General features: G+C 50.1%; 1 protein-coding gene across 2 annotated transcripts; it reads right to left on the reverse strand.

Annotated features, from left to right (window-relative positions):
• Positions 1–1,847: 1,847 nt before the first annotated feature.
• Positions 1,848–26,872, reverse strand: LOC130375880 (growth factor receptor-bound protein 10-like). 2 transcript variants are annotated; one of them, XM_056583024.1, is made up of 17 exons: positions 26,622–26,872; positions 24,713–24,847; positions 21,401–21,476; positions 18,032–18,326; positions 17,606–17,729; positions 10,184–10,340; positions 8,505–8,620; positions 7,630–7,704; positions 7,240–7,377; positions 6,928–7,038; positions 6,063–6,161; positions 5,554–5,619; positions 4,396–4,524; positions 3,413–3,479; positions 2,722–2,809; positions 2,513–2,606; positions 1,848–2,016 (listed from the first exon to the last, which is right to left on the reverse strand). In XM_056583024.1, exons 2-17 carry the CDS (start codon positions 24,761–24,763, stop codon positions 1,870–1,872), a joined length of 1,833 nt encoding a protein of 610 aa, XP_056438999.1. In that variant the 5' UTR covers positions 24,764–24,847; positions 26,622–26,872; the 3' UTR covers positions 1,848–1,869. The 2 variants fall into 2 exon arrangements, with proteins under 2 accessions (XP_056438999.1, XP_056439000.1); XM_056583025.1 differs by lacking the exon at positions 24,713–24,847 and having other exon boundaries at positions 26,622–26,746.

Genomic DNA, 26,872 nt, shown 5'->3' on the forward strand with positions numbered 1-26,872 from the left:
ATTGACTGTAAATCTGGCACAGGATGGATGATAGGCGGGTAAGTCTGTTTCAGTTGGTGTGATGTCACGCACACACACACACAAACACACACACAGCTCCCAAGTGTGCTAGTCACATGAACGTCAGATAGAACTCGATAGCCATGTTTGGCATCCCAACAAAATTGATTGCTGGGCCTCCATTCCGGATTCTTTCTTGTGTTGTTGATGTATTTCTGTTGGTTTACCGCGGTCTAGGCAATTCTATTATTTACATGTTATCTAACGGAGTGAACAAAAAAAGGTAAGCTAACAATGTCAATTTTTGTCAAACTAGACAGCTGTTGATCTGAAAGCAAAGGATCAAGTTTTGATTTTCTTTTCTTTTGAAAGGCTCATAATTTCACATAAGGCGTGCGAAACCGGACTGTTTGGATAGGCAGTCAACATTGTCCACATTTCAAGTCAAGTTTTGTTCAATAAAGTAAAAGAATAATAAAGAGGACGTTACTTTTTTTTTTATATGGCAGAAACTGCAGGAGTGGTCACGCTTACTCAAACTATCCTCGCCCGGGGTCCTTCCTTGAAAAAAAATTGCACATGCGTCCCCAAATCCTCGGAACACACATACAAAAACGCATGCACAAACACACAAACCCCACCAACCAAACAGAAAATTCACAATGTGCAAGCAGTGAGGTTTAGAACGGAAATCGAGGAAAGGGGAAGGACATTCACACACAACCCCAATACAAATTGAGAAAAACTTTCAGATCCTTTTAGACTCTATACATTTTGAACCAAAAAGTCAAACCAAACAGTCAAACCAAAAAGTAGATTTTTTTTTAAGAATATTAAGCAAGGGGAGGGTTGATAGAGTTTTGCTCAAATCTAATTTCCAAAGCACAATCTTCTTCTGCTGTTGTTGAATCTGAGAAACCCCCAAACCCGACATTTCTCAGAAGCAGTTCAACCCAGGGAAAGAACTCACACACGTTTTCACTGTCACACTTTCATAGTGTTTAGGTGCACTCACGTGTGATCCTGGGGGGGGGTGTTTACTATGATGAAGATGATGTGGTCGCCCCTTTACCAAAGAAAAGAAAAAACCTAGAAGCTGAACGATTTCATTTCAGATTGAGGCAACAGCTCACTACTATCTCCCCCGGGAGTGCAAAACAAGAGAAACTACTTTTGCATTGACTTAACAGCAATTAAAACAGCATTCGTTAAAATAAAAAAAATTGACATCAATGAATCAACTCTAAAGGGAAGGTCAGTCTGGGCCTTCCTGCTAAACATTCCTCTGGTAATGCCTGCTGTCGCCTGGCTCGCGGTGTGGCTACACATCAAGTGTCTTGTGTACATATGCGTGTGGGTTTGTGGGGGTGGCTGTGTTGGTGCATGTGCTGTAGCGCACGAGGCCACGTCAAGGTCTGTTTGGGTTGGGTTGGGGGACGGAGGAGGGGTTATGGGGTCAGCTTATCCAGACTGGACTGCACAGGTTTTCAGAAATCTCCAGGACCCACTACAGGGGTCTCTGTTTGTCTATCCCTGATAATCGATGGGCTAGTGGAAGGGTGGGTGCCCCAAAGGGGAAGGGGGGGAAGGGGGCACCATAGCTTATCTGGCCCAGGGAAGGGGTTGGGGAATGCTGAAATATCCAAAAATGTGTGTGGATGTGTGTATGCGTGTGCGTGTGTGTATGCATGTACGTGTTTGTGTGTATTTTGGCGTCTGTACATTCAAAGTCTACAGATGGAAGAAGGTTAAGGTGGTTGGTTTGTGTCTGCGTGTTGGGGAGTGGGAGTTGGGGTCCAGGAGTCATCAGGGGGGGGGGGGGGGGGGGGGGGGGGGGGGGGGTTTAGGGGTCACAGGAAGGGGGTAGTGTCACAAGGCTACGGCGGTGCAGGGGTGCTTGAGGCGGCAGGGCAGCACGCCACGGTTCAGCTCGTAGAAGTCCACCAGGTGGATAAGGTCTGTGAACTTGGTGGCACCGTCGTCCAGGCTGAAGAACACCTGGCCCTCCTCTTCATACTGGAGAGGGAGGGGTGAGGGAGAGAGGGAGAGTGGGAGAGAGAGCGAGAGATCACATTTTTATCCAATCACGACATAGGTGACAAACTTTTGCTAGAATTGCCGTTTTTCTCATCTTTATCCTTTCTGATTATTCACTCTTCACATGCGTTTGTTTGTTTCTCATGACAGTACATCGCTTAAAATTCTATTCAAATGGGCTACTGAGCATCTCGCACTGGCGGTAGCCAAGTGTCATACCAGAGAGCGAGAGTGAGCTGTCTATTAATAGATGACAGCCATCCATTCTGATTTATTTTAAGCATAATGTCCGAATTTCCAAGTTGTGGAATTAATTATTTAACTTACAACGGGCAAAACTCTGTACAACTTCTAAGAGCATGCAAGGAAACCAAGTTTCCCCCCAAAAAACGGACAGAAGACAGACACAGAGGCAGACCAGCGACAGACCGACATATCAGGGAACAAGACAGACATATGGAGGGCGCCGACTGACCGGCAGGATCTGAAAGTGCTTGGTCTTCTGGTGGTGACACAGCGTCAGCACGAAGGCCTTAGGGTTGCTCTGGCTGTCCCTCAACAGGAACAACCTGGCGGGGGAGAGAGGATGGAGGAAGCCATTAAACAACACCACGGACAGCGGTGACGATCACCATCAGATAGACAGAAGGAAGGACGCCCGCTTCCAGGACAGGGGGTTCTTACCCGTCCACCTGGCCCTGCTGGACCATCATTCTTTGGGCTTCCTCTCTCACGATGCGGCCGTGGAACCACAACTGGGTTCTGTGGATCACTGAGAGACACACACACACACACACACACACACACACACACACACACACACACACACACACACACACACGCACACGCACACGCACACGCACACGCACACACGCACACACACACACACACACACACGTTAGGATTGTATCTACGGGTCTTTGAATAATGGACGATTTGACAGAGGGGTGGCGATGGCACCTAGATATCCACGGAGATTAAGTACCGTATTACACCAATGAAGTCATCGTACGTCGCCAAGGTTACAGGTGACATTGTTGGTGTAGGCACTCGACATTTTACAACATCAATATCACGTTTGCCGGTCAAACAGAATGAAGTACAACCCAAACTCTCTGCATAACAAATGTCTTCCTCAAAAGACGTTCCCAGACAGGCCTATCCAGGCTTGGGTTACAAATGGCATTTGTATGGTATGCATGACAATGTCAAGAACATCTCGATCTGGAGAGGAAAATAAACCTCTGCTCTTAAGACAAGCATACTTTTTGTTCCCGATGCACACAACCAATTACTTGTACGGATATAGAAGGCGACAGCCTGTGTGAGTTGATTGCTACGGCTGTGTTTCCTGGCTGGTAGTAACCATGGTTACCTGCGCTGAGAGAGGGGGTGTGAAGGGGACCGGGGCTGCCCAGGACGTTGAGACGCTGGCTCCGTTTCTAGAAGAAGGAGAGCGGGGGTCAGTGGGGGTCAACGTTAAGACCCAACATAAACAATCACACCCCCCGCACATAAAAGGTCCCCTCTACTTAAGCCCTCCACACATGCACGCACACGGACATGCAGGGACACACACATACACACACACACACACACACACACACACACACACACACACACACACACACACACACCTTGAAGGTCAAGTCCATGGGGCCTCATTTTTTAAAGAATCAACTGCTACTCTCCCTCCTCTTCCTCTATTTGCCTCTATCCTTCCTCGCTCCCTTCCACCTCCCTCCCTCCCTCCATTCATCAAGCCTTCCTGCCTCCCGCCTCCTCCTTCCTTCCTTCCTCCCTGGTCTTGTCTCCTTCTAACCCTCGGCTACTCTTTCTCCTATTCTCATCCTCCAGTTCTCTTGCCCCTACCTCCCTGTCCTCACCCTCCAGCTCCCTCCCTCCTCACCCTCAAGCTCCCTCTCCTCACCCTCCAGCTCCCTCCCTCCTCACCCTCAAGCTCCCTCTCCTCACCCTCCAGCTCTGTCCCTCCTCTCTCCTCTCTCCTCCTCTCCTCACCCTCCAGCTCTGGCCCTCCTCTCTCCTCCCTCACCCTCTCCTCCTCCCTCCTCCTCCCCCTCTCTCCTCACCCTCCATCTCTGTCCCTCCCCCTCTCTCCTCCCTCCTCCCCCTCTCCTCACCCTCCAGCTCTGTCCCTCCCCCTCTCTCCTCTCTCCCCCCCTCCTCACCCTCCAGCTCTGTCCCTCCCCCTCTCTCCTCCCTCCTCTCTCCCCCCCTCCTCACCCTCCAGCTCTGTCCCTCCCCCTCTCTCCTCTCTCTTCTCTCCCCCCCTCCTCACCCTCCAGCTCTGTCCCTCCCCCTCTCTCCTCCCTCCTCCCCCCCCCCCCCTCTCCTCACCCTCCAGCTCTGTCCCTCCTCCATGGCGGCGCTCTGGGCCTCAGCAGGGTTGTCGATGACCCGGCCCGTCCTCCCGGAGAAGTCCATGGCCACCAGGGAGTTCTCCGACACGCTTCGCTGCGGGGGATGCTGTGGCCGGGGGGAGGATGGGGGGGAGGATGGGAGTGCAGAGATCAGAGGTGAGGCAGACCAGACACTAGTCACCGGGGTGAGACAAATCCTGTCTGCCGGAGAGAAACACAAGCCCTTCAGAAAGGGTGTGTGTCTGTGTGTGTGTGGGGGGGGGGGGGGTGGCGGGGGGGGGCTGGGGGTCTCGTACAGGATGCTACCACATCCCAGCCCCGGAGCATTTGGACAAGGCTCATGGATTGTCACAATGACAAGATAGATTTATAGATATCTCTATCATATCTATCCATCATATCTATATAAATCTGCAATGTTAACGCCTTTGGTCAAGTACCAACCGATAAGCAGGGTGGGAATTTTGGAAGGACATTCACCCAGTACAATGACCCCAGATGTTGGGTTGGCCTCCCTTAACACTTTTTGCCACTAGCTTCTTGTTAGCTCAAGCCCAGCATATTGAACCAAGCAAAGGCGACACGAGTCAACTTGGCGGGATTCAATACGCTGCAAGCAAATGCATGCATGCAGCGTATTCTCATAGGGAAATCACTGAGGAAAATCTGCACAAAGCCGCTTATCACCTGCTTACCGACATGTAATGTACGTGTCAAGCTCGACTTTCCATGGTGTTCTGAAGTGTAACTTGTTCCTGTCTTGATTATATCCCGTGGTTTTTACTTTTAAGAGCCGGGGGAACATGATGTACTGCAGATTGTTGAATGTACTTTTTCTTTAAGTACGTTTAAGGACCTCTAAATTGCTGTATTCACAGCTTTGCATTCTTGCCTAAGCTGCCATGAGACCGGCTCAAGAAAGACCAGCACTACATACATTCACACAGGACATGCTCCTGACGCCCTAAAGCCGGGAATCAAAACATCTCCACAGGCAAACAATATTCTCTTGGATAAGAATATAGTGAAAGGGTTGCACAGGCTCATAGTATAACGTCCACACTGCAGTCTGTACTGTCAGACGGTTGGTTTATCAGATCAATGCTGACAGTGGATCAAAGGCAGAGAGACTCACCACTGACGAGAGGGGGGTCTTCTTTGACTGCGGGCCGGTGTAGTTGTGATAGAGTGAGATCCCATGCTGCAGAGACCAAGAAATAGCAACATGTCAAAACACAACCGTTAATGGACGACATGTACGACAATATGTTGCGCTAGTGCTTGACTATACCACACCATACGTCAAGACTAGGGATGTCTAAAATTGACCATTAATCTGCTTAATCCACTGAACATTTTGGACCGTTTCCGCATGTCGGTCTATAGATACATTTGCATACACACCGCTTCATCGACACGGCATCGGGAGCTAGCAGTTAGAAAAGGAAGCGCGTTAAGCGAAGCGCGGTAGGGGGCCGTTTCCTCGAGGAAGACCACCAAGTCAGATGTATATAGCACTAGTATTATTTACCGGTTAATGGGTCTCTCTCTATTGAAAGCAAAATGATCCGAAATGGACCATTTTGTATGTGGAGTGACGGCTGAAGGGGGGTTGTGAAGCGGGGGGGTTGTGGAGGGGTCTACCTTCAGCAGCCTGAAGGCGGTGGTCCAGCAGGTCCGGCTCTGTTCGTCTTCGGCACACAGCATCTTCAGCTCCTTGCACTCGCTCCTCGCCTTGCTGGGCTGGAAGGGACAGCGGGTACACCCCCCCGACACGTTAGACAGATGGCCCTGTGAGGGCCCGGTAGCCGCTAAACGGAACCAGGAGCTAAAATAGGAGTTTGCATGGAGTGTGTGCCAGAGCGTCGAGGTCATCGTCAGGCACTCTCCCTCTCTCTCTCTCTCTTTTCCCCCTCGCTCTCATCGGTCATGTTCTCTCCATTAAGCCGAAGCAGCTGAATAGATTCATTCATGTTGCCATGACGACAAGATACCCAACAATGTTGACCCAGTGCAAAGATATCAAGAGTGAGCGTATCCCGTTTCTTGCACAGTTGCATCTCTCTCTGTGTGTCTGTGTGTGTCTGTGTGTGTGTGTGTGTGTGTGTGTGTGTGTGTGTCTGTGTGCGTGTCTGTGTGTGTGTGCAGGGTCACAGATTCCCTGCCCCGGTAACGACTTATCCCCCAGAGATTATCCTGGCTCAGCAGGTGAGCAGAGGGCATAACCACCGCTTCTTCTCTGACACAGGTCAAGACACACACACACACACACACACACACACACACACACACACACACACACACACACACACACACACACACACACACACACACACACACACACACACACACACACACACACACACACACACTTCCCTGTATAGACGACAATAGAGAGATTCTACAAAGAATCCCCAGAGACAGTTTGTACCCCGGTGTTGGTCCCATCCGTATGAGCAGGGACAGCGTGAGGGGACGGGGTGGGGTCCGGGAGGCCCCTGAGTCCTACCTTGATGCTGAACTGGTAGTCCGTGGGGGCGTTGTGGGCCTTCCTCGCCGTCACCGCCGTGAACATATTGTTGTCCTCTAGGTCGGCCAGCAGCTGGAGGTGTCTGGGTTCCTGCAGGGGGGAGAACCGTGCATGAGAAGAGAACCAGTTTCCTGTCCAATTTCCCAGTACACAGTGTCAAATCCCAGCCACAACCCCCACTAAATCACCTCCCCACAACCAATGTTCCAACACCGCCGACCCCCACCCAGACCCCGCCCAGCTCGGCCCCCGGGGAGGGGGGGGGGGGGGGGGGGGGGGGGGGGGGGTTACCTTGGACGTTCCCTTGGTGGAGTAGTACAGGCCGGAGCGCCGCAGGAACATGTAGAGCTTCTTCCAGGAGCGCCGGCCCGTCTCCCTCAGGTAGAGGTGGCCCTGGATCTCGGGGCAGCTGCTGGAGTCCAGGAAGTTCTGCGATGAAGGAAACTCAATGAGGCGCTGTGCTGTGATGGTCTCACGAGCGTCATTAAAAGGCCCTTGCACCGCGTGTTACCTGAATGACGTGTTTAGCCATTGTGACTTCACCATCTCTGCTCGTTTTAAGAACCCACTTTGGAAATGTCCCGTTCCTGGCCAACTTTACTTTTTTTTTCTTCTGTACTGTATAAAGTCCTATCTTTATACAAGACAGAATGCACAGCGTGTTGCTATGCGTGTTCTCACCTGTAAGAGCTGCGAGGGGGGAATGGAACCGTTGGACTCCTGACACCACGCGACCATCTGCTCTGGGAAGAAGTTCTGCAGGAAGACCAGGTCAGACAGAGAGGGAGGGAGTGAGACAGGGAAGCACTTAGACACAGCCTCAGTGGGCACTCAGGTTTCCCTACGAGGAACAGGTCTTTAAGAGTGTGTCTGTGTGTGTGTGTGTGTGTGTGTGTGTGTGTGTGTGTGTGTGTGTGTGTGTGTGTGTGTGTGTGTGTGTGTGTGTGTGTGTGTGTGTGTGTGTGTGTGTGTGTGTGTGTGTGTGTGTGTGTGTGTGCGCGCGCTACACTGAGAAATAGGATTCGAGGAGACAGACAGACAGGCCGATTGACAGAGAGCTAGATAGGTACCCGGAGCAGATGAGGCATGATCTCACCCGCTGATGTAATGCCCTTCAGCAGAGGGGCGGGGCACAGGAGGGGAGGAGGGGGAGGGATGGGGTGCTGGGGGTGAACAGTATGCTCTTTAACCGTTGATTGACAGGCCATGGATAGTGCCGCAGTGTTTTAGCACCCTTTTTACCAGGGCGCCAAGCTCCTAGGCCAGATCTGACACACCCTGAATCACATGGGCGAGAGCAGAGGGGGGGGGGGGGGGGGGGGGGGGGGGGGGGGCACCGGTATGGCAGGAGTCCTGTTGGCGAGCTAGCCCGGCTCAACTACACACGCGCACACACACACACACACACACACACACACACACGGAACCACACAGTCGTTCTCCGTGCAGGCAGCAGGAGGCTAGGAGAGGCTAGCAGTGGTTGAATCAGACGCTGTGTTCAACTGATTCCCTTTCACCTCTTCCAGTTCTCCGGGGGGGGGGGGGGCAGTACTCACCAGGGGGTTCCTGAAGAATTCATATTTGGCAAAGTTCTTCCTGAAGAGGAATTTGCCCTCGCTGCCCATAGAAAGCTGCACCTGCACCACCAGCTCATGGTCCTCCACACACCTCTCTGAGAGAGAAAGAAAGGGAGGCAAAGAGAGAGAGGTTATGAGTGAGGGAGTGCGTCCGTCCGTCCGTCCGTCCCACATGCAGACGGACAAGACAGGCAAAGTAAGTAAGAGGGACAGTGAGTGAGAGTGACAGAAAGTGACGCGAAACACCAGAAACGTCAGATAGACAAAGATTAAAAATAGGCCCCGCCTTTTTTATTATTATGGGATGGGGGTAGGAATAGGCGTCCAAGGATAAGAATAAAAGGTTTGAGAGTGCAAAAGAAACGAGATACGAGAGACATAGAGAGAGAGAGAGAGAGAAAGAGAAAGGCAGAGAGACTGAGCATTACAATAGGATGATGTCATGTATTTAGTGCTGGAAGCAGCAGAGTCATGAGCACAGTGCACGGACAGACACACACATCCTTGACACTACGCCATGCCTTATTCTCAGTCAAAGATGAAAGTAGACGATATCAGCACATCTTGATTGAAATGAACAGCGACAAACATCACTGTTCCCTTTTTAGAAGTACATTTGCCGAATTACATTTGTTTGTACGGAACAAATGGACTACGTGCATGGGCACAAAATTGCTACAGATTGGATTAACCAGTAATTCTTCTCCAGATTAACCAGTCATGCCCAATGCGTGCGTGTGTGCGTGCGCGCCCGTGTTTCTATGCGGGTGTGTGTGCCCGTGTGCTGCGCAGGCTGCTAGCAGGGGAATTTCCTGTGGCGGGGGAAGGAGAGGTGGATTGGCTGGGATGTCTAGGGGCTCGTCTGACGGCGGGCTCCTATTGGTCCCTCGCTGCTCTGGTATGACGCCAGGGCCCCACCCCCTCCGTCTGTGTCCCTCCAGTCCTCCGCCCCCCCCCCTCCCTGCCCTCCTCCCTTCCTCTCTTAACCTCACATTCCTCTCTCTCTCTCTCTCTCTCTCTCTCTCTCCCCATTTTATTTCATTTCCAGAAACGGTGATCAGGCACCAAAGCGGACAAAGGAATCTTTGATTCTAAAAATACCGCGTTGTGACGAGGATAGGAGGCCACCGCGACAAATAGTCATGGCCGAAACACAACACACAAATCAATTGTTGGCTGAAAGAAGTAATCGCTCCCTCTTTCGCTCTCTCTCACAGTGGGAAGGTAATGGTAGGCATGAAGAGTGCACACTTTACAACTCACACACATGCACACACTGACAGACACAGGCTAAACACACACACCCACACACTGGAGAATACGAACACTGTAACATGAATGGTACGCAAGGCTCTGAACACACACACACACACACACACACACACACACACACACACACACGCTGTACAGTACAGATACGTCAAAACAACCAAATATATTAGTATAGAAATATGAACGCACTGACACATACCTATAAAACACACAGCTTCATTTAGACCAGTTACCCCTTAAAATAAACACGACCACACAAGTCATACAGCAACATACACGCACAACGTATGTTTGTACACATGCAAACACAGACCACAGGTTTAGCTCCAACCAGGCCATACACCGTGTGCATGCACCACCACCGCCCCCCCCCCAGGCGTACATACCCAGGCCCAGCAGGGGGTAATGCTCCACGAGGGTCCAGCAGTTGTCGTCCAGACAGTGGCTCTTGTAGACCAGGAGTTGGCAGACGTCACGGGCCGTCATTTCGGCCAGGATCTCAAGAACTTTCCCTGCTCCATCCTCGCTCCAGACCTTCACTATCTGGGGAGCGGACAGAGAGCGACAGAGAGAGAGAGAGGGTGAGGTCCTGTCCAGAGATACGCTTGTTGTGGTCAATGCGTGTGGCCTGCCCGAGGTCCAAAACGTCGGGTTTCAGAGAGTAAAAAGAGCTGCAAAGATAGCAAAATAGCAAAATATACAAAGTGTGGTGTGGTGTCGCGTCACATCGTGTCCAAGTGTTTCTTAAGTGACTCGTCCAGGAGTAAAGTACTGTGCGTGTCAGCGATTGAAAGAGTGGTTAAGGAAACATGTGCCTGGAATCAAAATGCTGCAGCTGATCCAGCAGTCAGTAAAAAGAAACGGATACAAGAAAAATGAAGGATCAGGAACGACCGTTACCTCCATCACACTGTTCTTGGTCATGTCCATCAGATGAATGTAGGCAAGAAGAAAATGTCCTACTCACATCCCTTGGGACTCTTAAGATCCACTCTTAAGTCTCAAGTTCACGATAAAAAAAAAAAAGACACAGGGAAGGCGCAAGTTTGACCCCCCCACCCCCCCCCCCCCCCTCTCACAGTTGCTTCGCGCCACTTTTTATGCCCACTTTAACCCAAATCGAAACCTACACAAACATGCACGTCGCTCTATGTATCCCTTGTATCACTTCATCTACGCCTCTGTCAAGCACACAAGCAGCAGCAGCAGCAGAGAATCCACAGCTACAGGATATGTGCAAGCCGGTAAGTGTACGTGCACCAAACAGCTCCGGACGTTTCACATCAAGACAGCACACACCATTTTCACGTTTTCGGTCTCTCACACCCCGATAACAGGATCCACCATGGAGGACACAATACAGCTATACACGCCCGCGTCAGACAACTATACGAGCAGCTATTTGTTGCTTTACAAGAGTAAAAAGCGCTGGCGGGCGGCGGTCAGTGGATCTACTTTACAGCCGAAGCACCCCTCTCATTGTTACGCCATTTTGAGATATTTTAGCCGAGGGGCAAGAGTGACGTTTGAACTGTGTGTGGGTTTCTTTCCTTTCGCTCTCTACTTTGCTCTGTCCTTAAGAGTACAACCACTTCAACTCAGAAAACGGCCCTTCCACGGCTGCAGTTCAGATCCGTCCAAACTTCAATATATTATGATATGTATGATATATATATACACACACACACACCACGCCCGACTCACTGGACAATCACCAACCATATCACGAGTGACATGCTCTACTGGCGCTCATCAAAAGACTCCCCCCTCCTCTCACTTTGCAAGTATATATACATAAACACATGCGCCCCCCCCCCCCCCTTGCCCTACACACACACACACACACACACACACAAACGTACGCCAGCCACAGTCTTAACAGTAGGAACTGCAGAACATTTGTGGGAAATCTATCCGGTGCGAGCTTCACGGGCAGGCAAAAAGTGACAGAAGGTCCGCCGAAGGAGAAGTGGACGAAAGAGCAGAGTCACAAAGATTGAAGGGGCTTCTGAGGAGGAGGAGGAGGAGGAGGAGGAGGAGGAGGAGGAGGAGGAGGAGGAGGAGGAGGAGGAAGAGACGAGGCTAGAGTGGAGGGGAGCTTGTAAAACGAAGCTCAACAAAGAACGCTACCCGAAGTCTTGCATAAAAGATTGAGGAAAAGAAGAAAGGAGAAAAAGGGAAGAAGACGAAAAAAAAAAGACCAACGCAGCAGCAGAGGCGCGGAGAGTGAGCACACAAACACCCTGGGGTATTCCACACACACACACACACACACACACACACAGACCGCCAACTGGACGGCAGGGGCAACGAGACAACGATGTCACACGCACACGGTCGCTCACTCAAACAGCTACATACATACATCCAAACCACCCCCCCCCACACACACACCCACCCACCCCAACCTCCAGCACCTCCTCTCCCTTAACTTAACACACACCCCCGGACCACATCACTTCCAACCCTGTCCGCCCCGCTCACAAAGTCCAACAGCCTGTTGGACAAAGTTTGGCAGCAGAGCGGAGAAAAAAAAAAGCATACAAGGAAAAAATACGAAAAAAATCCAATAAAAAGAACGATCTGTCCGGACGGTAGCCTTACGTGCACGTCCGCTGCGTGCGTGAGCGCGCAGCGGAAATTAAAAGAACGAAGCCTTACCTCCACAGCCTGAAAGAGGCAGCAGTCTGGAGAGCACGATGGCATGTTCACACTGAGACAATCTTCAGTGACACAGGCAGACCGAGAGAGGTCGGCAGGCTGAGAGCAGGAGGGGAGAGAGAGGTAGGCAGGGAGTGGAAGAGAGAGGGGAGAGCGAGGTAGGGAGCAGGAGAGAGAGAGAGAAAGGGGGGGGGCGAGGTAGGCAGGAAGAGAACGAGAGGCACGGAGAGAGAGAGAGAGAGAGAGAGAGAGAGAGAGAGAGAGAGAGAGAAAGGGAGGGAGGGAGGGAAGGGAAAGGAGAGGGAAAGGAGGGAGGAAGGGACAGGAAGTCAAGAAGAGAGGGAGGGACAGATTGGCAAGGAGAATGCGAAAGAGGTAGAGAAAAAAAGAGAAGGAGAGAGTTTGAGTTGAAGCCGTTTAGGAAATAAGAAAAACGTAGACAGGGGAGGTAGAAAAGCATTGAAAAGGGGGGAGACAGAGAGACAGAGACAGAGACAGAGAGAGAGAGAGAGAGAGAGCAGAGAGACAGAGAGAGAGAGAAAGAGGACAAAGAAAAAAAGAGGGGGAGGAAATGGAGCAGGAGCAAGCTCGCCACTGCTTCTCGTGCTGGGCAGGATAAAGGCTGAGCTGCAAGTGGTGTAAGTCTCCGCTGGGCTCCCCTCCCTCCCCCCACCCATACCTCCTCCACCTCCTCCACCTCCTCCACACACACACACACACACACCTCCTCCCCATCCCCCCTCCCCACTCAGCATATGGATTAACCCAGTGTGGAAGTGTTCAGAGGAGTTACGTTGCACCAACCTCTTTTTATAAACACGCACACATACATTTCAATTGAGCTGAGGGATCGTTTTAAAAACAATTTATCCGTCTCATACTAAATGTTTTCTTTTTTTTTCCGTCACACACACACAGAAACTTTGTCATTTGAGGTTCCCCATTAGCATTGTTTTGGAAGTCAACACCATGTACCTCACATGGTACAATACTATGAATATAGCCACACACACACACACACACACACACACACACACACACACACACACACACACAGTGCCAACTGTACAAGAGTACGGACACACACATACACAGAAATAAAAGAGGGGTTTTGATGGAAGAATACATTCACAAAGAGGGAGAGGAAGGGGTGGCAGAAGAGAAGAAAAAAGAGAAAGTGAAAGAGCGAGAGAGAGAGAGAGGGAGCTAGCGAAGGAAAAAGACATGGAAAGGAAGCTTGGTAGGAATGTTGGCTATGTTGAACTGAGTCATAACCAGCCTCATGTGTGGAATGAGCAACCCAGCTGGCCCTAACACAGTCTGCAGCAGAAATGTCAGAGACACACACAGATGTACACACACACACTATGTGCATGAGCATGGATTTATGCTCACAATGCACATCATGGGTCATATTGAATAAGCTGGGCAGGCAGTTCCTCAGTTGTAGCAATATATACACACAACAAAAGGACACACACACACACACACACCGTATACATATAAATACAGTCAAAAACAGACACCAAACCGTTTATACTAAATGAGTATATCACGCACGCACGCGCACACACACACACACACACACACGCACACGCACACCCAAATTAGGTTTGGCCGTCTGCCGGCAGGACTAATCAGCTCTGGAGGGAACCAGCAGACACTGGCAGAAGTTCTGATTCACTTCATCAGTCCAATTTAGCCGGTCACATGACCCCCTGATGCGTCCATCCATCCTGGTCCGTCTACGGCCAACGGCTGGTTCCTCATATCTCTTCCCTCACGTGTGTGCGTGTGAGGGTGCGTGTGTAAATCTATGTCTGCCAGGATGGTCATAGAACCTGCTGGCGAATGGATGATTTCCCTGGCATTCCCGGAAGAAGTTCGAGACCGAGATCTGATAAGATTCCCGTCATGGAGGAATGGTGGCTGGGTTCTTTAGTACAGGTCGGCTGGTTTTAGTTGGGATGCCAACGGAGTCGCTCACATGGGAGGGAAATACCATAGCGGCTGCCATCATGGAGTGCTGCTACAACACACACACAAACACACACACACAAACACGTGTGTCTGTAGTCACAGACTAAGGAGATGGACTGCAGCTTTTACACTGGCGTGACATTGACTGAGTTTTTAAGACATACATAAAAAGAAATGTGTGTTTATCGCATGATGGGTTTAGAGGGCCATAAATCTCTCGGGCAAGTGGACTACAGATTACTTTGTGTGTTATTACAGGTCAACAATAATCAGGGGTGACAGACAATCAGCTAAAATTCCCCTCTGACCCCTGGTGTGAAATAAGAGCGTGGGGGAAGGTAGTGTGTGTGCGTGTGTGTGTCCCATCACCAGGTGAGATCCCACTCCTTGGTTCACAACAAAAAGAGAGTTCCATTCAGAATCTTGGTTAAGGCCCCCGGTTGACAGAAATATGCAGAGCTCTAGTCTGTCAGTCCAGACTCATCCTCTAGGGGTCAATGTTGCGGCACGTCAGGGTGATAAACCAAATAAGAGCAGACACAGTTCCATACCAGGGCCACATCTGAACATCCATATTAGCATACTATCCAAGTTTAGTATGTAGTATGTAGTATAATACAGCCATCAACTTGTAGAAGACTCGTCTTCTACATACTCAACTTGTGTCATGGAGAAATCCATGACACAGTGGTTTGTGCAAAAAATATTAACAGTAGACCAGTAAATGGTACACACTTAAGTATGGGATGCTCAATTTGGATTGGAAAGCCTGTTTAGCGTTGAGCTGGATTCAGAAGTGGTCTTCCAAAAGGTTACAACAAACAGAAAAGAAAAAGGTTCTGAGGGAAGGAAAGTAAAGTCATCTGGGTTCAGCCATGATTCTCACAGTCCAATTGTTGTTGAAGTGTTATGATAAAGTTTGCTGTAATCGAGTAGATTTTGTTTCATTTCAAGGACATTTTTTTCCACATCTGTGCTCTGCATAAATCGTACCAACTGAAAAGTTATTAACGATAATTCATATGATTTCTGTGGGTGGAAAGACCTGAGCGCTGACCTGTTGAACAGCTCAAACACACATCCCTTTGCTCACGACAAAGCATCGCGCATCACAAACACAACCCAACCACAACCGAAACCACTCCAATAATAAACTAAAGGATCCATAAATGCCTCTGATGCCTTCGTTAGGGCTAGCCCTGGTGTCCATATGTGCGTGTGTACGTATGCGTGTGGAAGGCTCCTCCACTCTGACTGGCTGGGGGGCCGTGAGACAGGGACAGCCAGGACTGCAGACTGTTCTGGACACCCAGGTTAAGGTAGCCTTTCCACGGAGAGGACACTTAGCCCTAGGGGGTCCTGGCCAGAGCTCTAGCACGCACGCACGCACGCACGCACGCACGCACGCACGCACGCACACACACACACACCAACCCCCCCCCCCCCGCGCCCGCCCCCCCCCCCCCCCCCCCCCCCCCCCACTCTCTTGGAGAGCGTGTGAGCCAGAAGGGTGAGAAAATATGGTAGCTTAGCGAGGAATGTTGGTACTCCCAGATGCAGGAGGGAACAGAATGATTCTGTCTGGTATGGAACAGAACAGAGTGTATAAGAAGAGAGGAAGAAGAGTAGAGGGAGGAGTGCGTGAGATTCTGTCTGGTCTACAACACAGCTCTGCCCAAACTAAGACCAATATCATGCGCTACGTAGCGCTCCCAGGCCAGTGGAGGACCAAGCACTATGAAACAGAACACCCAGCGAGAGGATTGAACATGAATACAACTAAAAGGGCAACAATGCATCGGGGGGACGAAATAAAACTGTGCAAGTGATAATTCCATCAGAAAATCTGTGTTTCTTTAGCTCGACTTTTGAAACCTATTGCTTGCCGTTCTCTCACAGGGAACAGACTATCACAGGACCTAGCATGTAGACAGGAGGCCAGACGGCCGGAGTCGAATGCCCACACATGGCGTCCTCTCCACCCTGATTCAATAACACCTGTGGCTGATTCACGTCCAAAACTGTATCATTCAATGAGACACACACACACACACACACACACACACACACACACACACACACACACACACACACACACACACACACACACACACACACACACACACACACACACACACACACACACACACACACACACACACACGTTATTTACGCTTCGGCAGCTAGCATGAAAGGGCAGCACTTATGTTTTGCATGAAATGTTCTGCCGCTAGCACGAAGGCCATGAAAAGAATATAACGCACATTCAACGATGAATTGCGGCCAAAACGACAGTAAATACAGCCAAATCAGTGTTAAGCACCTTGAATAAATGTCAGGAGGAAATGTCTCTAGCAGAGGTATGTTTCCAAGAAGGGAAAGCAGACACTGGAGGAACTAAAGATTAGGGTTGATTTGGGAACGACATGATGTAACCCATAGTCGGCATTCTCACACACACACACACACACACACTCTCTGACTCCTGGACATGTGAGATGAGGTCAGTGAAAACAAACTCTGCTGTGTGTCTGTGTGTGTGTGTGTGTGTGTGTGTGTGTGTGTGTGTGTGTGTGTGTACGCACCATGAGAAGGTCTACATTCCTGAAGAAGGAAGTTCGTACCTAGAGGATGGAAAAGCCCCTTGATCGTGTATAGTGTGTTGTGATGTTTGTGTGCGTCTGTGTCCGTGTCCGTGTGCGTGTGCGTGTACGTGTGAGGGGTTCAGAGAGCCCCGGTGCCCAAACGTTCCCAGACTCGCTGCGGAACTCCGGCACAGCGACGACATCCTGGTTACCGTTGGCAACAAAACAAATTCCTTGACCCCCCTCCCTCCGCACTCCCCACACAACGCTCCACAGGTCTTTTGAGTAATGAGTTGTTCTCTTGAAAGATTAATTTGTCTTCCAGTGACACACACTCACACACACACACGTACGCACACGCACACACTAAACCCAACACAAGCAAAAAACACAAGTTGAAAACAAAACAGAGCATCAAAAATAAAAAATTAATAGTAAGCAAGAGAAAAACACGGTATTGTAATGAGGCGGACGTGATGTTGCCGGCATTGTGGTTAAATACTTTGTTCCTTCATGAGCAGGTTACTAGCCTCTTATAGGAACGGCTAGGGCAGCCTGTCCCCTCCATGTGGCTGTGCTTACGTGGTTGTCGGAGATCTGGATGGGGCTGAGGATGGGGGAACCCGAGGGGCTGCAGAGCTCAGGGAAGGGGTTGGGGATGGCAGGCAGCGAGGACGGACGGACCTGGTGCTCTCCCTGGAGCCGCCTGTAGGGGGAGACAAACACACATGAATTCACAGCAACCTGAACCGTAACAATGTATAGCCTAACCAGCACTGTAGATGCATTGTTATTCTTATCAGTAATGGTATTCGCCAGTGTGTGTGTGGGAGTGAGTGACAGTGTGGGAGAGGCAGTGTGTGTGTGTGTGTGTGTGTGTGTGTGTGTGTGTGTGTGTGTGTGTGTGTGTGTGTGTGTGTGTGTGTGTGTGTGTGTGTGTGTGTGTGTGTGTGTGTGTGTGTGTGTGTGTGTGTCGCAGCGCGGGTTTCCCACATGACCCCTCCCTACCTGACGGCCTGGATCTGCATGGGCAGTGAGTGAGGCAGCGCCCCCCGGCTGGACGACTGGGGCAGCGGCCGCTGGGCGTGGCTGTGGCCCCCCGGGACATGCTGCTGCAGACTGGGGCGGGGCCGGGGCTGCTGCTGCTGCTGCTGGTGGTGGGAGGGGTGGGGGGGGTGGGGACGGTGGGTGTGGCCGTTGTGTAGCAGCGGCACGGTGTCCGCACACGCGGCCGCCGCAGCGTGCACGCTCTCCACCGACGCGTTCATCTCGTTGACCAGCTGCTCCAGGTCCACGTCATCATCTGTGGAGGGGTGAGACGGGCAGACGGGTGGGACGGGCAGACGGGTGAGACGGGCAGACGGGTGAGACGGGTGAGGCGGGCAGACAGGTGAGACGGGCAGAGACGGTTGGGAAAGGTTAGCCACAAAGGTCACACACATTCACTCCGTCATACACACAGTCACTCAGACACACACACACAGTCACTCTGACCCACACACAGTCACTCCGTCATACACACACAGTCAATCTCACACACACAGTCACTCTCGTGAACGATCCCTCCCTACCAGTAAAAGGAGAAAAGTGATGAAACCGTGCGGTCCAACATGGTTTTTACGGTGTCTCCTGCCCTCTTAAAACCATCTGTTAATCAGTATCATGATCTGGCGCCGCAGCGCAAGTAGCTCCTCACGAGGCATCTAGGAAATGAACAGACTTTACGGGACATAACTAATGACACGCAACCCAATTTCACCGTTATCCATTTGGAGATCAACTGGAAGAGCTAGATTCCGTGGTGTCCCACGCAGCAACACGAGGCGAACCATCCTGCTCCATGTTCCAGCCGTTTGCCCCACTGGAGTTCAGTTTGAAATGTGCCCACTGTCCGTGTACAATATCAGGACCACCTGTGATAAAGGCCACTATCTATCATCGTCAGACTCATTTATAGATAAACCTGTTATATCAGTCCACCTGAGGTAGCTCATTTATTTGACTAATTGCAATGTCAACAAAAACAGTGATACTAGGTCAATCGTACGTCTGGAAGTGCACAAACAAAATATATTTTATACCATGTCCTGAAAATGATTTTAATGTTGAGCTGGATACTAAAATACAAAACATGTGAAATAGGTCACCAATGGTTTCCAGTTCAACTTTCGTGCACACAAGCAGTTTGGATAATCGTCAATGATTAATAGACCAAATAAAAATAGCAAACCTAGCACTTGAATCCATCTAATACTCTATATATTGACGGACTAATCCAGCCATGTTTACTTTGTAAAGGACAGAAGCAGCTTTTGTAGTCGTTTGCATTGATCACAAGTTCTGTAGTTCTTTGTTGTAGTTTAAGTAGTATAAGTAGCAGTAGTACTAGTTCCTCTTGTTTTATATTATAACATGTAAAGTGTGAATTTCTCCCGATATTGCAAGAATAAAGTCAAGACCGTTCTGACTCAGGCTACATAGCCAATAATTTTTTTGGGCTATTTTTTTGTATATTCAAAAGTACACCGCCTCAACTACACACCATGCGTTCTGCAGGAGGAGAGAACTCTCTGAGACACTGAGTCACCTGCAGTAACAAGAACATCGTAAAACCATTAAATCAGACGAGCAGAGCTAACATAGACATGTGTGCATGCACATCGACACTGATGGAGGACTGTGGAAGTACCCAGTATCAAAGCCATAAACACACACACACACACACACACACACACACACACAAACACTTTCTTTAGGCTACATAAATTGAGCGATAATTACATAGTAATTTAACTATCACTAAACAACAAATGAACTAGTGGACAAATAAATAACAGACATCAATCAACAGCAATATCCTTGGTCATTGTCGCATATGGATTAGTCGCTTATAAAAAGACGCGACTACAAATATGAAGGTTATGATTGAACCAGATCCTAAACCATGGACGTTGCCTTGAATGACGCCCCAACAGCGGGCTGTCCCAATCTCTAGCAACCCAATTTTGATCCTTACCTCAACGCTAAACGATCGCGGCTCACGCTCAATGCCTAAGGAATCAAGCCTTAGGAAAATATCTGAATCCAGACAAGAAGACCCTCCAAGAAGACCCCTTAGCCACTTCCTGGTTGGGATTGGCCTTGGCCTAGCCCCTCCCTCTATGCACTGCAGTCCGTTTGATGGAGCGGGGCCGGAGCCCGGCGCCTAGCCGAGCCGACTCACCATTAGCCTTTAAAACCCCTTTCGGTTCTCCCTTCCTAACTGGAACTCAGTTTGGTTTTTCCCTCCAGCTGAGGACGAGAGCTCTCGCTGCAAAGGAAACAGCACGTTCTTTCTTCAGCCGGTGCACGCAATCTCTGTAGGAGATCTCCTGGAAACACAAGGCCAACCCGTATACATACCGCAGGGTACAGCTCTAGGTGCACTACAAGGTAAACCTGTATACACACACACCGCAGGGTACACCTGTACAGGTACCACACAACAAAATAGCTCTGGAATGCAGTGCGGTGATACGGAGAAAACAAAGAAAAACTGTGTGTTCAAGACCATTCAAATTTGTTTGTTATTAATAAATAGTTGCATAGTGCAGGAGAAAAGCTGCCCTCTGAACAAATGTGTTACTTAATATCATCTGGTAATACTCAACTTCTGTTAGAACATTGGCGTGATCATTGAAACATAATAAATAATATAGCGGAACAAATTATTGCAGTGAATTCCCGGGTAAAACTTATATAGGTTTGTGAACAATAGTCAGGCAAATCCTACATTCAGACAAGCATTGGGGACACACACACACACACACACACACACACACACACACACACACACACACACACACACACACACACACACACACACACACACACACACACACACACACACACACACCGCAGTGCCAGTGTTTCAGTGCTGCAGGGCACATGTGCACCTCCGACTGTGCCTCATGCAGAAAAGACCTGTGGCCTAGTTACACACACACACACACACACACACACACGCACGCACACCCCACCAGACAGCAAGCCGAGCAGACGACCCACTTCCCAGGGGGAGAGAGGCTGACACAGAGAGCCATAGAGAGAGAGAGCGAGGTAGAGAGACCAAGACAGAGAGGGACATAGACAGAGAGAGACATAGACAGAGAGAGATTGAGAAGGAGAGGAGAGACATAGAGAGCCAGACAGACAGACAGACAGACAGACAGACAGACAGACAGACAGACAGACAGACAGACAGACAGACAGACAGACAGACAGACAGACAGACAGACAGACAGACAGACAGACAGACAGAGAGAAGGAGAGGAGAGAGAGAGACTAAGACACAAAGAGAGGGAGAGGAGAGAGCCACAGAGAAAGAGAGAGTTTTACCATGATGATGGGTGCGCTTGTCTGTGCGCTGAAAACCTTCCTCTGGCCTGTGAGCAGGAGTCCGATCCACTGCTTCCTAAACACCATACAGACACACACACACACAAACACAAACACACACACATTATTCATCACTCGCTCAAAAGATCATGTGACCAACCATGTTGGGAGTCCTACATTAACCAGACACTTCACAGGCTATTTTGAGATAGAGAAAGAGCGAGAGACATTGGAAACCATGCAGTAGCCTTTGCTTTCTCTCTCTGCTGGCTCATCCAGCATGGAGAAGGTTAAGCAGACGCAGCCCTAACCCGGTGACCCTTCGACACTGCAGCCTTTCAAAAGGGGAAACACACACCTAGTCGCCAACACACACACACACACACACACACACACACACACACACACACACACACACACACACACACACACACACACACACACACACACACACACACACACACACACACACACACACACACACACACACACACACCTTCTAAGTCCTATACAGGAAGTTTCACTAACGTGGAGGTAGGGGGGGGGGATAAGAAATAAATTGTTTCAGTCTTTGCCATAGGGCACATCTGATATTTGTTATCTGTTATCTCAGGCCTAGAAAACATACAGACATGCATGCAGGTCTGCACATGCACACCCATGCACGCCTGCACATGTGATGTTGCACACATCATCTTATTTGAGGCAGCCTGGAGGCTAGAACTGCTTGGATGGGGATTATGTGGGGTGTGTGCGTGTGAAGCTGTACGTGTGTGTGTGTGAGCGCAGCGAGTGCTGAAAAAGGGGGTCAAATTTATTTTCAATCTTTACTTTTCCAGGAAAAACGGGAACGTGGATGTACTACTTCCAAGAACTGCGCGTGCCAAGAGGTCCAAATGCACGCACACACACACACACACACACACACACACACACACACACACACACACACACACACACACACACACACACACACACACACACACACACACACACACACACACACACACACACACACACACACACACACACAGGCTCCGAAAACATCCATAAAAGCCAAGAAGAAGATTTATAGCTCTGGGAAGCAGTGGCCAAAGACTTTCCAAGGAAGGCGACTTGGCTGTGGACTGAACTGAGAAAACCCTCCTCAATACGGAGCCTAACCTACCGGCCAATTAAGACATCATACCACATAAACTGCAGTATTTGGCAGGAGGCTGCTCAGAAACCATAGCGAGCGAAGGCCAGCGGGCAAACTTTCTATAAAGCTAGGCCCGGTGATCGACCCCACGGGATACGTCAGGGATATCTTGGGAGATGGGAACCACACACACTCACACCACAGACAAATCTACCTTTCAGGGTTAAATGTGTGGCACTGTCGTTCAGCCGGTCCAGGATGGACTGTAGGATGTGTGAGGATTCACATCATTAGTATGTGTTGCATTAACCCAGTGACTATATAACCACACTCTTACAACCAAAGTGTAGCCCTGAGCATCAACCCCTAAGAATTTCAACACACTCCCCCCCCTCTCTCTCTCTCTCTCCCTCCCTCCCTCTCTCTCTCCCCCCCTCTCTCTCTCCCCCCCTCTCTCTCTCTCTCTCTCGCTCTCTCTCTCTCGCTCTCTCTCGTTCCTGGAGTCCAGCACTCATGTGCTTTCCTCACTAGAAAGCACAAGCACAAGACCGGGCACGCTGGTCTCCTTGGCAACTGCTGCTGACAGTCGTAACCTATGACCCAAATTAACTAGTGTTCCACGTGTACGACCCAGGGGGAGACGGAACACCAACACGGCCGCTTTGTCATCGAAAGTTACCACGCGAGGGGTGAACCACGGCGCTGTATTGAACGCAAGCGTACGGGCGGACAAACCCGCACGCCCAAAACACGGGGGTCTCGGTGGGTTTTGCGGTTTGGGGCACGAGAAATACTCTCTGTGCCCCCTTTCCCGATGCAAGACACGGCTGGCCGATGGCCAGACTCCCTGTTCTGAGACGGCGCTGGACCGGCGCCCACATTCCAAAACATCCCCACCGTCATGTATAGGGTTACGCAACTGTCTCGCAGTGGGTCTCTGGGCTGTCCTCTTGTTACCACACACACACACACACACACACACACACACACACACACACACACACACACACACACACACACACACACACACACACACACACACACACACACACACACACACACACACACACACACACGTTCCCTGTCCTGCTATGTTGACCCACTTTGAAGCAAATCCGAAACGTCTAGGAACACTCTGCCATTGCGCCTCACATAGGATAGGCTTTGGCCACTGGTTGACCAACCAACCTACCCACAAAACACCACCACCCACCTCCACACAACTGGGTGCTGGAATGTGGGAGCCGGAGGAGGGCTTACTTTTTTCAATGGGTTAATACTATTATCTGCTCTCTGCAGCCCTCGTGGTGCAAAATTGAATAACGCTCGACCAGAAATCAAAACATTTGCCAAACGGAGCCGAAGCCGCTGACGGGAGGCGGTGTGATTTAACACCCTGTGAGCAGAGGAAGAAACGGGCAGCTTAGGCCAATACCACCACCACCACCCTCCCCCCACCACCCACCTGCCTCTCCTGGTCCTCGCCAAGCCGACAGAATGGAATCAAATCTCATGCAAAGGCAACCAGGACTCTCTGGCAGCAAAGCCACGGCCCCACGTCGTCTAACGCTCTTTGAGCATTGTGTTTGGGCGTTTTCTTAACAAGACCCCAGGGACACAGTTGACTTCGATGGACGTACTACAGACGTACGAAGACGTATCTGAATTCTACCCCATGGGGACATTGAGGTGTAGACATGTTGTGTCTTATTATAACCAGGTTTACTAGTGGGGGGGGGGGTTCTCTTCACACAGCTGTTCTCTTCACACTTCTACCGTCCATCCGTCGAAAGTTTGGTTCCTTCCTGAAAGCAGCATTCATTTAACATGCGTCGGGACTGCAGATCTGTGAGCCATGTGTTTGCAGAAAGGAAACCTTCTCACAAGGAAAGCTAGGGAGCCTGTGAAGCCTATGTGAGAGGCCGAGCTAGTTAGCCTACTTTATTATGAGAAGGCAAAGAGGGCAAAAGGGCATCAACTGACATGGGCTGGAGGGGGTGTGGGGGGTGGGAATTTTTCCTTTAGGGCCAAAGACTATTACTTCTGCCCTTATGTGTGGAGTGTAGCCATCACTTATGTCGCAGTACCAGCCCAACAACTGCTGCAGCTGGCTCCTAGCCCACTAGTACACAATAAGGAACACACTCAAGGCAGCTTGTGATATCGCCTACCTGGTAGTTTGGGTGCGGCAGGAAGTAGTCTGGACATCCTGCTAAAGCCATGGTGCTCTCGCTCTCTCTCCCCCTCTCTGTTTCAGGTGCTGCCTTCTCTGCAGGGAATCACTGCATCCACCCGTCTCTGCTTACCTGGAATAAGCCACTAGTGGTGAATGGACTTTCCGTCAAACCCACCAAGAAAGCCAAACCCCCCCTCCTCAACTCAAAGAGGTCAAAGGTGAAGCGAGTGTCAAATCCACCCAATTGTATAGCGCACACACACACACACACACACACACACACACACACACACACACACACACACACACACACACACACACACACACACACACACACACACACACACACACACACACACACACACACAGCAAATAAGTGTAAACAGTAAAGCCTCCAGGCAAAGAGGATGAGGCTTAGGGAAGAGTCCCACACACTCCTAGCACTGGAAAGTATCATCTCCATTGAGAAACAAGAGTTATGGTACAAATGCGTGTTTGATTGTTTGTGTGTGTTAGGGTTTTTCTGTCTTTTTAGCTGTGGAACATGTTCCCCAATCAACTGTGCGAGGATTGGCTCACGCACTGAGATAAGGCGCTAGGGGGCCGTGAGCGGTCGCTGCTAAACTTAGCCTCCGGGCTGCCGCACACTACTCCACCATGGATATGCCGTCTCTCTACAGACCGAACTCTCTCCCTCTTTCTCTCTCTTACCACCCATTACTCTCACTGGTCACCTCCCCTGTCGGACACTTGTAGTTTTGTAGCTTTTCTTCTCTCCTGCCACTGTGAGGATGGATTCAGTCGGTACATAAGTGAAACCGGTGGGTTAACAATCTCCCTCTCTCTGTTCGTCTCCCTGGCGCTCTCTCCCTCTCTCTCTCTCTCTCTCTCTCTCTAATTACCGTTTCCATTGACACTCGGCTATCTTTAGGTTGCTCTGTTGGCTGAAATTGTTTCTTCTCTGTCTGTCTATCTGTCTGTCTGTCTGTCTGTCTGTCTGTCTGTCTGTCTGTCTGTCTGTAGCAAAGCTCCAAGTTTGTGACATCTGCTGACATTGGTAAAATAGTAAATTGAGCTTAAATTGGTGAAATTGAGTCACCAAGAGATAGATTATTTGGGCAATAAAATGACACAGGTAGCCACTTAATATGTCACAAGGGGCTGGAGGAAGGCCATGCCAGCTGAAGTTAGGTAGGCCTGCAAACCTGTATTGAGTGATTGAGTGCTCGCTGACGTGCGTGCATTGTGGCTGGTTGCTTTTCAGGGTAGGTATACAGTTGCACAGGAATCATTACAGCCTTCCACAAAAGCACATCCTCAAGAGACTTCGAGGCAAGCAGGGCAGCGGGGAGGAGGACGGAAGTGGAGCGGCGTGCTGAGAGTAGCATTGTGTTACAGCCAATCGACTTTTATGACAAGACAATCCGGTGTCGACGCCAGACAGACAGACCGACCCAAACAGATTGTGCGCGCTCCTTGGCCACTCCAATATCTATAAATTGCAGTTGCGTCAGATAGTGGGGAGGTATTAAAGGAGAGTTAAAAAAAACAACAACAACAACTAGTAGATACACTTATATAACTGTTACTGGTAATGTTTTTTTGGGAGCTGGTTAAGCCTCACTACCAAAGGTTGTCCTAAGAACTTCATGCTGGGTGGATGACGTTTGCAACGGATCGGACCTTTGCAAAAGTCATGCCCCCCACCACTCCTCCCTTTCATGTCCACACACTATTTATTTGCCCCCCTCGTAGAGCGACATGAACATCAGGCTACTATTGACAAACGCGAATGTATGACAACAGAATCCGCGTGTTGAGCCATATACCCCGTCACAAACACACACATACACCCACACAGCACAACGTGCTTTTTCTGACGCAAGAGAGATAGCAACACTCACCTCGGGAACGCTGGAGCACGACGAATGACACCCGAGCCGTGGCACGCTTTGATTCCGGGTCGTTGAGAGGAGCGTGTCCACAAAAATACACAATCTATACAATCGCAGCAAAAACAAAACTCCAAAGTACTAAAGTGCTCAGGTTGTGACTCATACACACTCTGTCACACACATACACACACACTCGCACTCGCATTGGCTCTTTCAATTCACTTTCACACTGACCAGCTGACTCCCCGCTCGACTTCCCT

Source organism: Gadus chalcogrammus, chromosome 22 (assembly GCF_026213295.1).
Source record: "Gadus chalcogrammus isolate NIFS_2021 chromosome 22, NIFS_Gcha_1.0, whole genome shotgun sequence".
Classification (NCBI taxonomy): Eukaryota; Metazoa; Chordata; class Actinopteri; order Gadiformes; family Gadidae; genus Gadus; species Gadus chalcogrammus.

What these genes read in the sequence shown, in the direction of transcription:
- LOC130375880 (XM_056583024.1), bottom strand. Translation starts at nt 24,763, where the DNA reads ATGGCTTTAGCAGGATGTCCAGACTACTTCCTGCCGCACCCAAACTAC. An exon ending in TGCCGCACCCAAACTACCAG is followed by an intron (nt 21,477 to 24,712) that starts GTAGGCGATATC and finishes TATGGTGTTTAG; the next exon opens with GAAGCAGTGGATCGGACTCC. An exon ending in TTACCCCCTGCTGGGCCTGG is followed by an intron (nt 8,621 to 10,183) that starts GTATGTACGCCT and finishes TTTCTCTCTCAG; the next exon opens with AGAGGTGTGTGGAGGACCAT.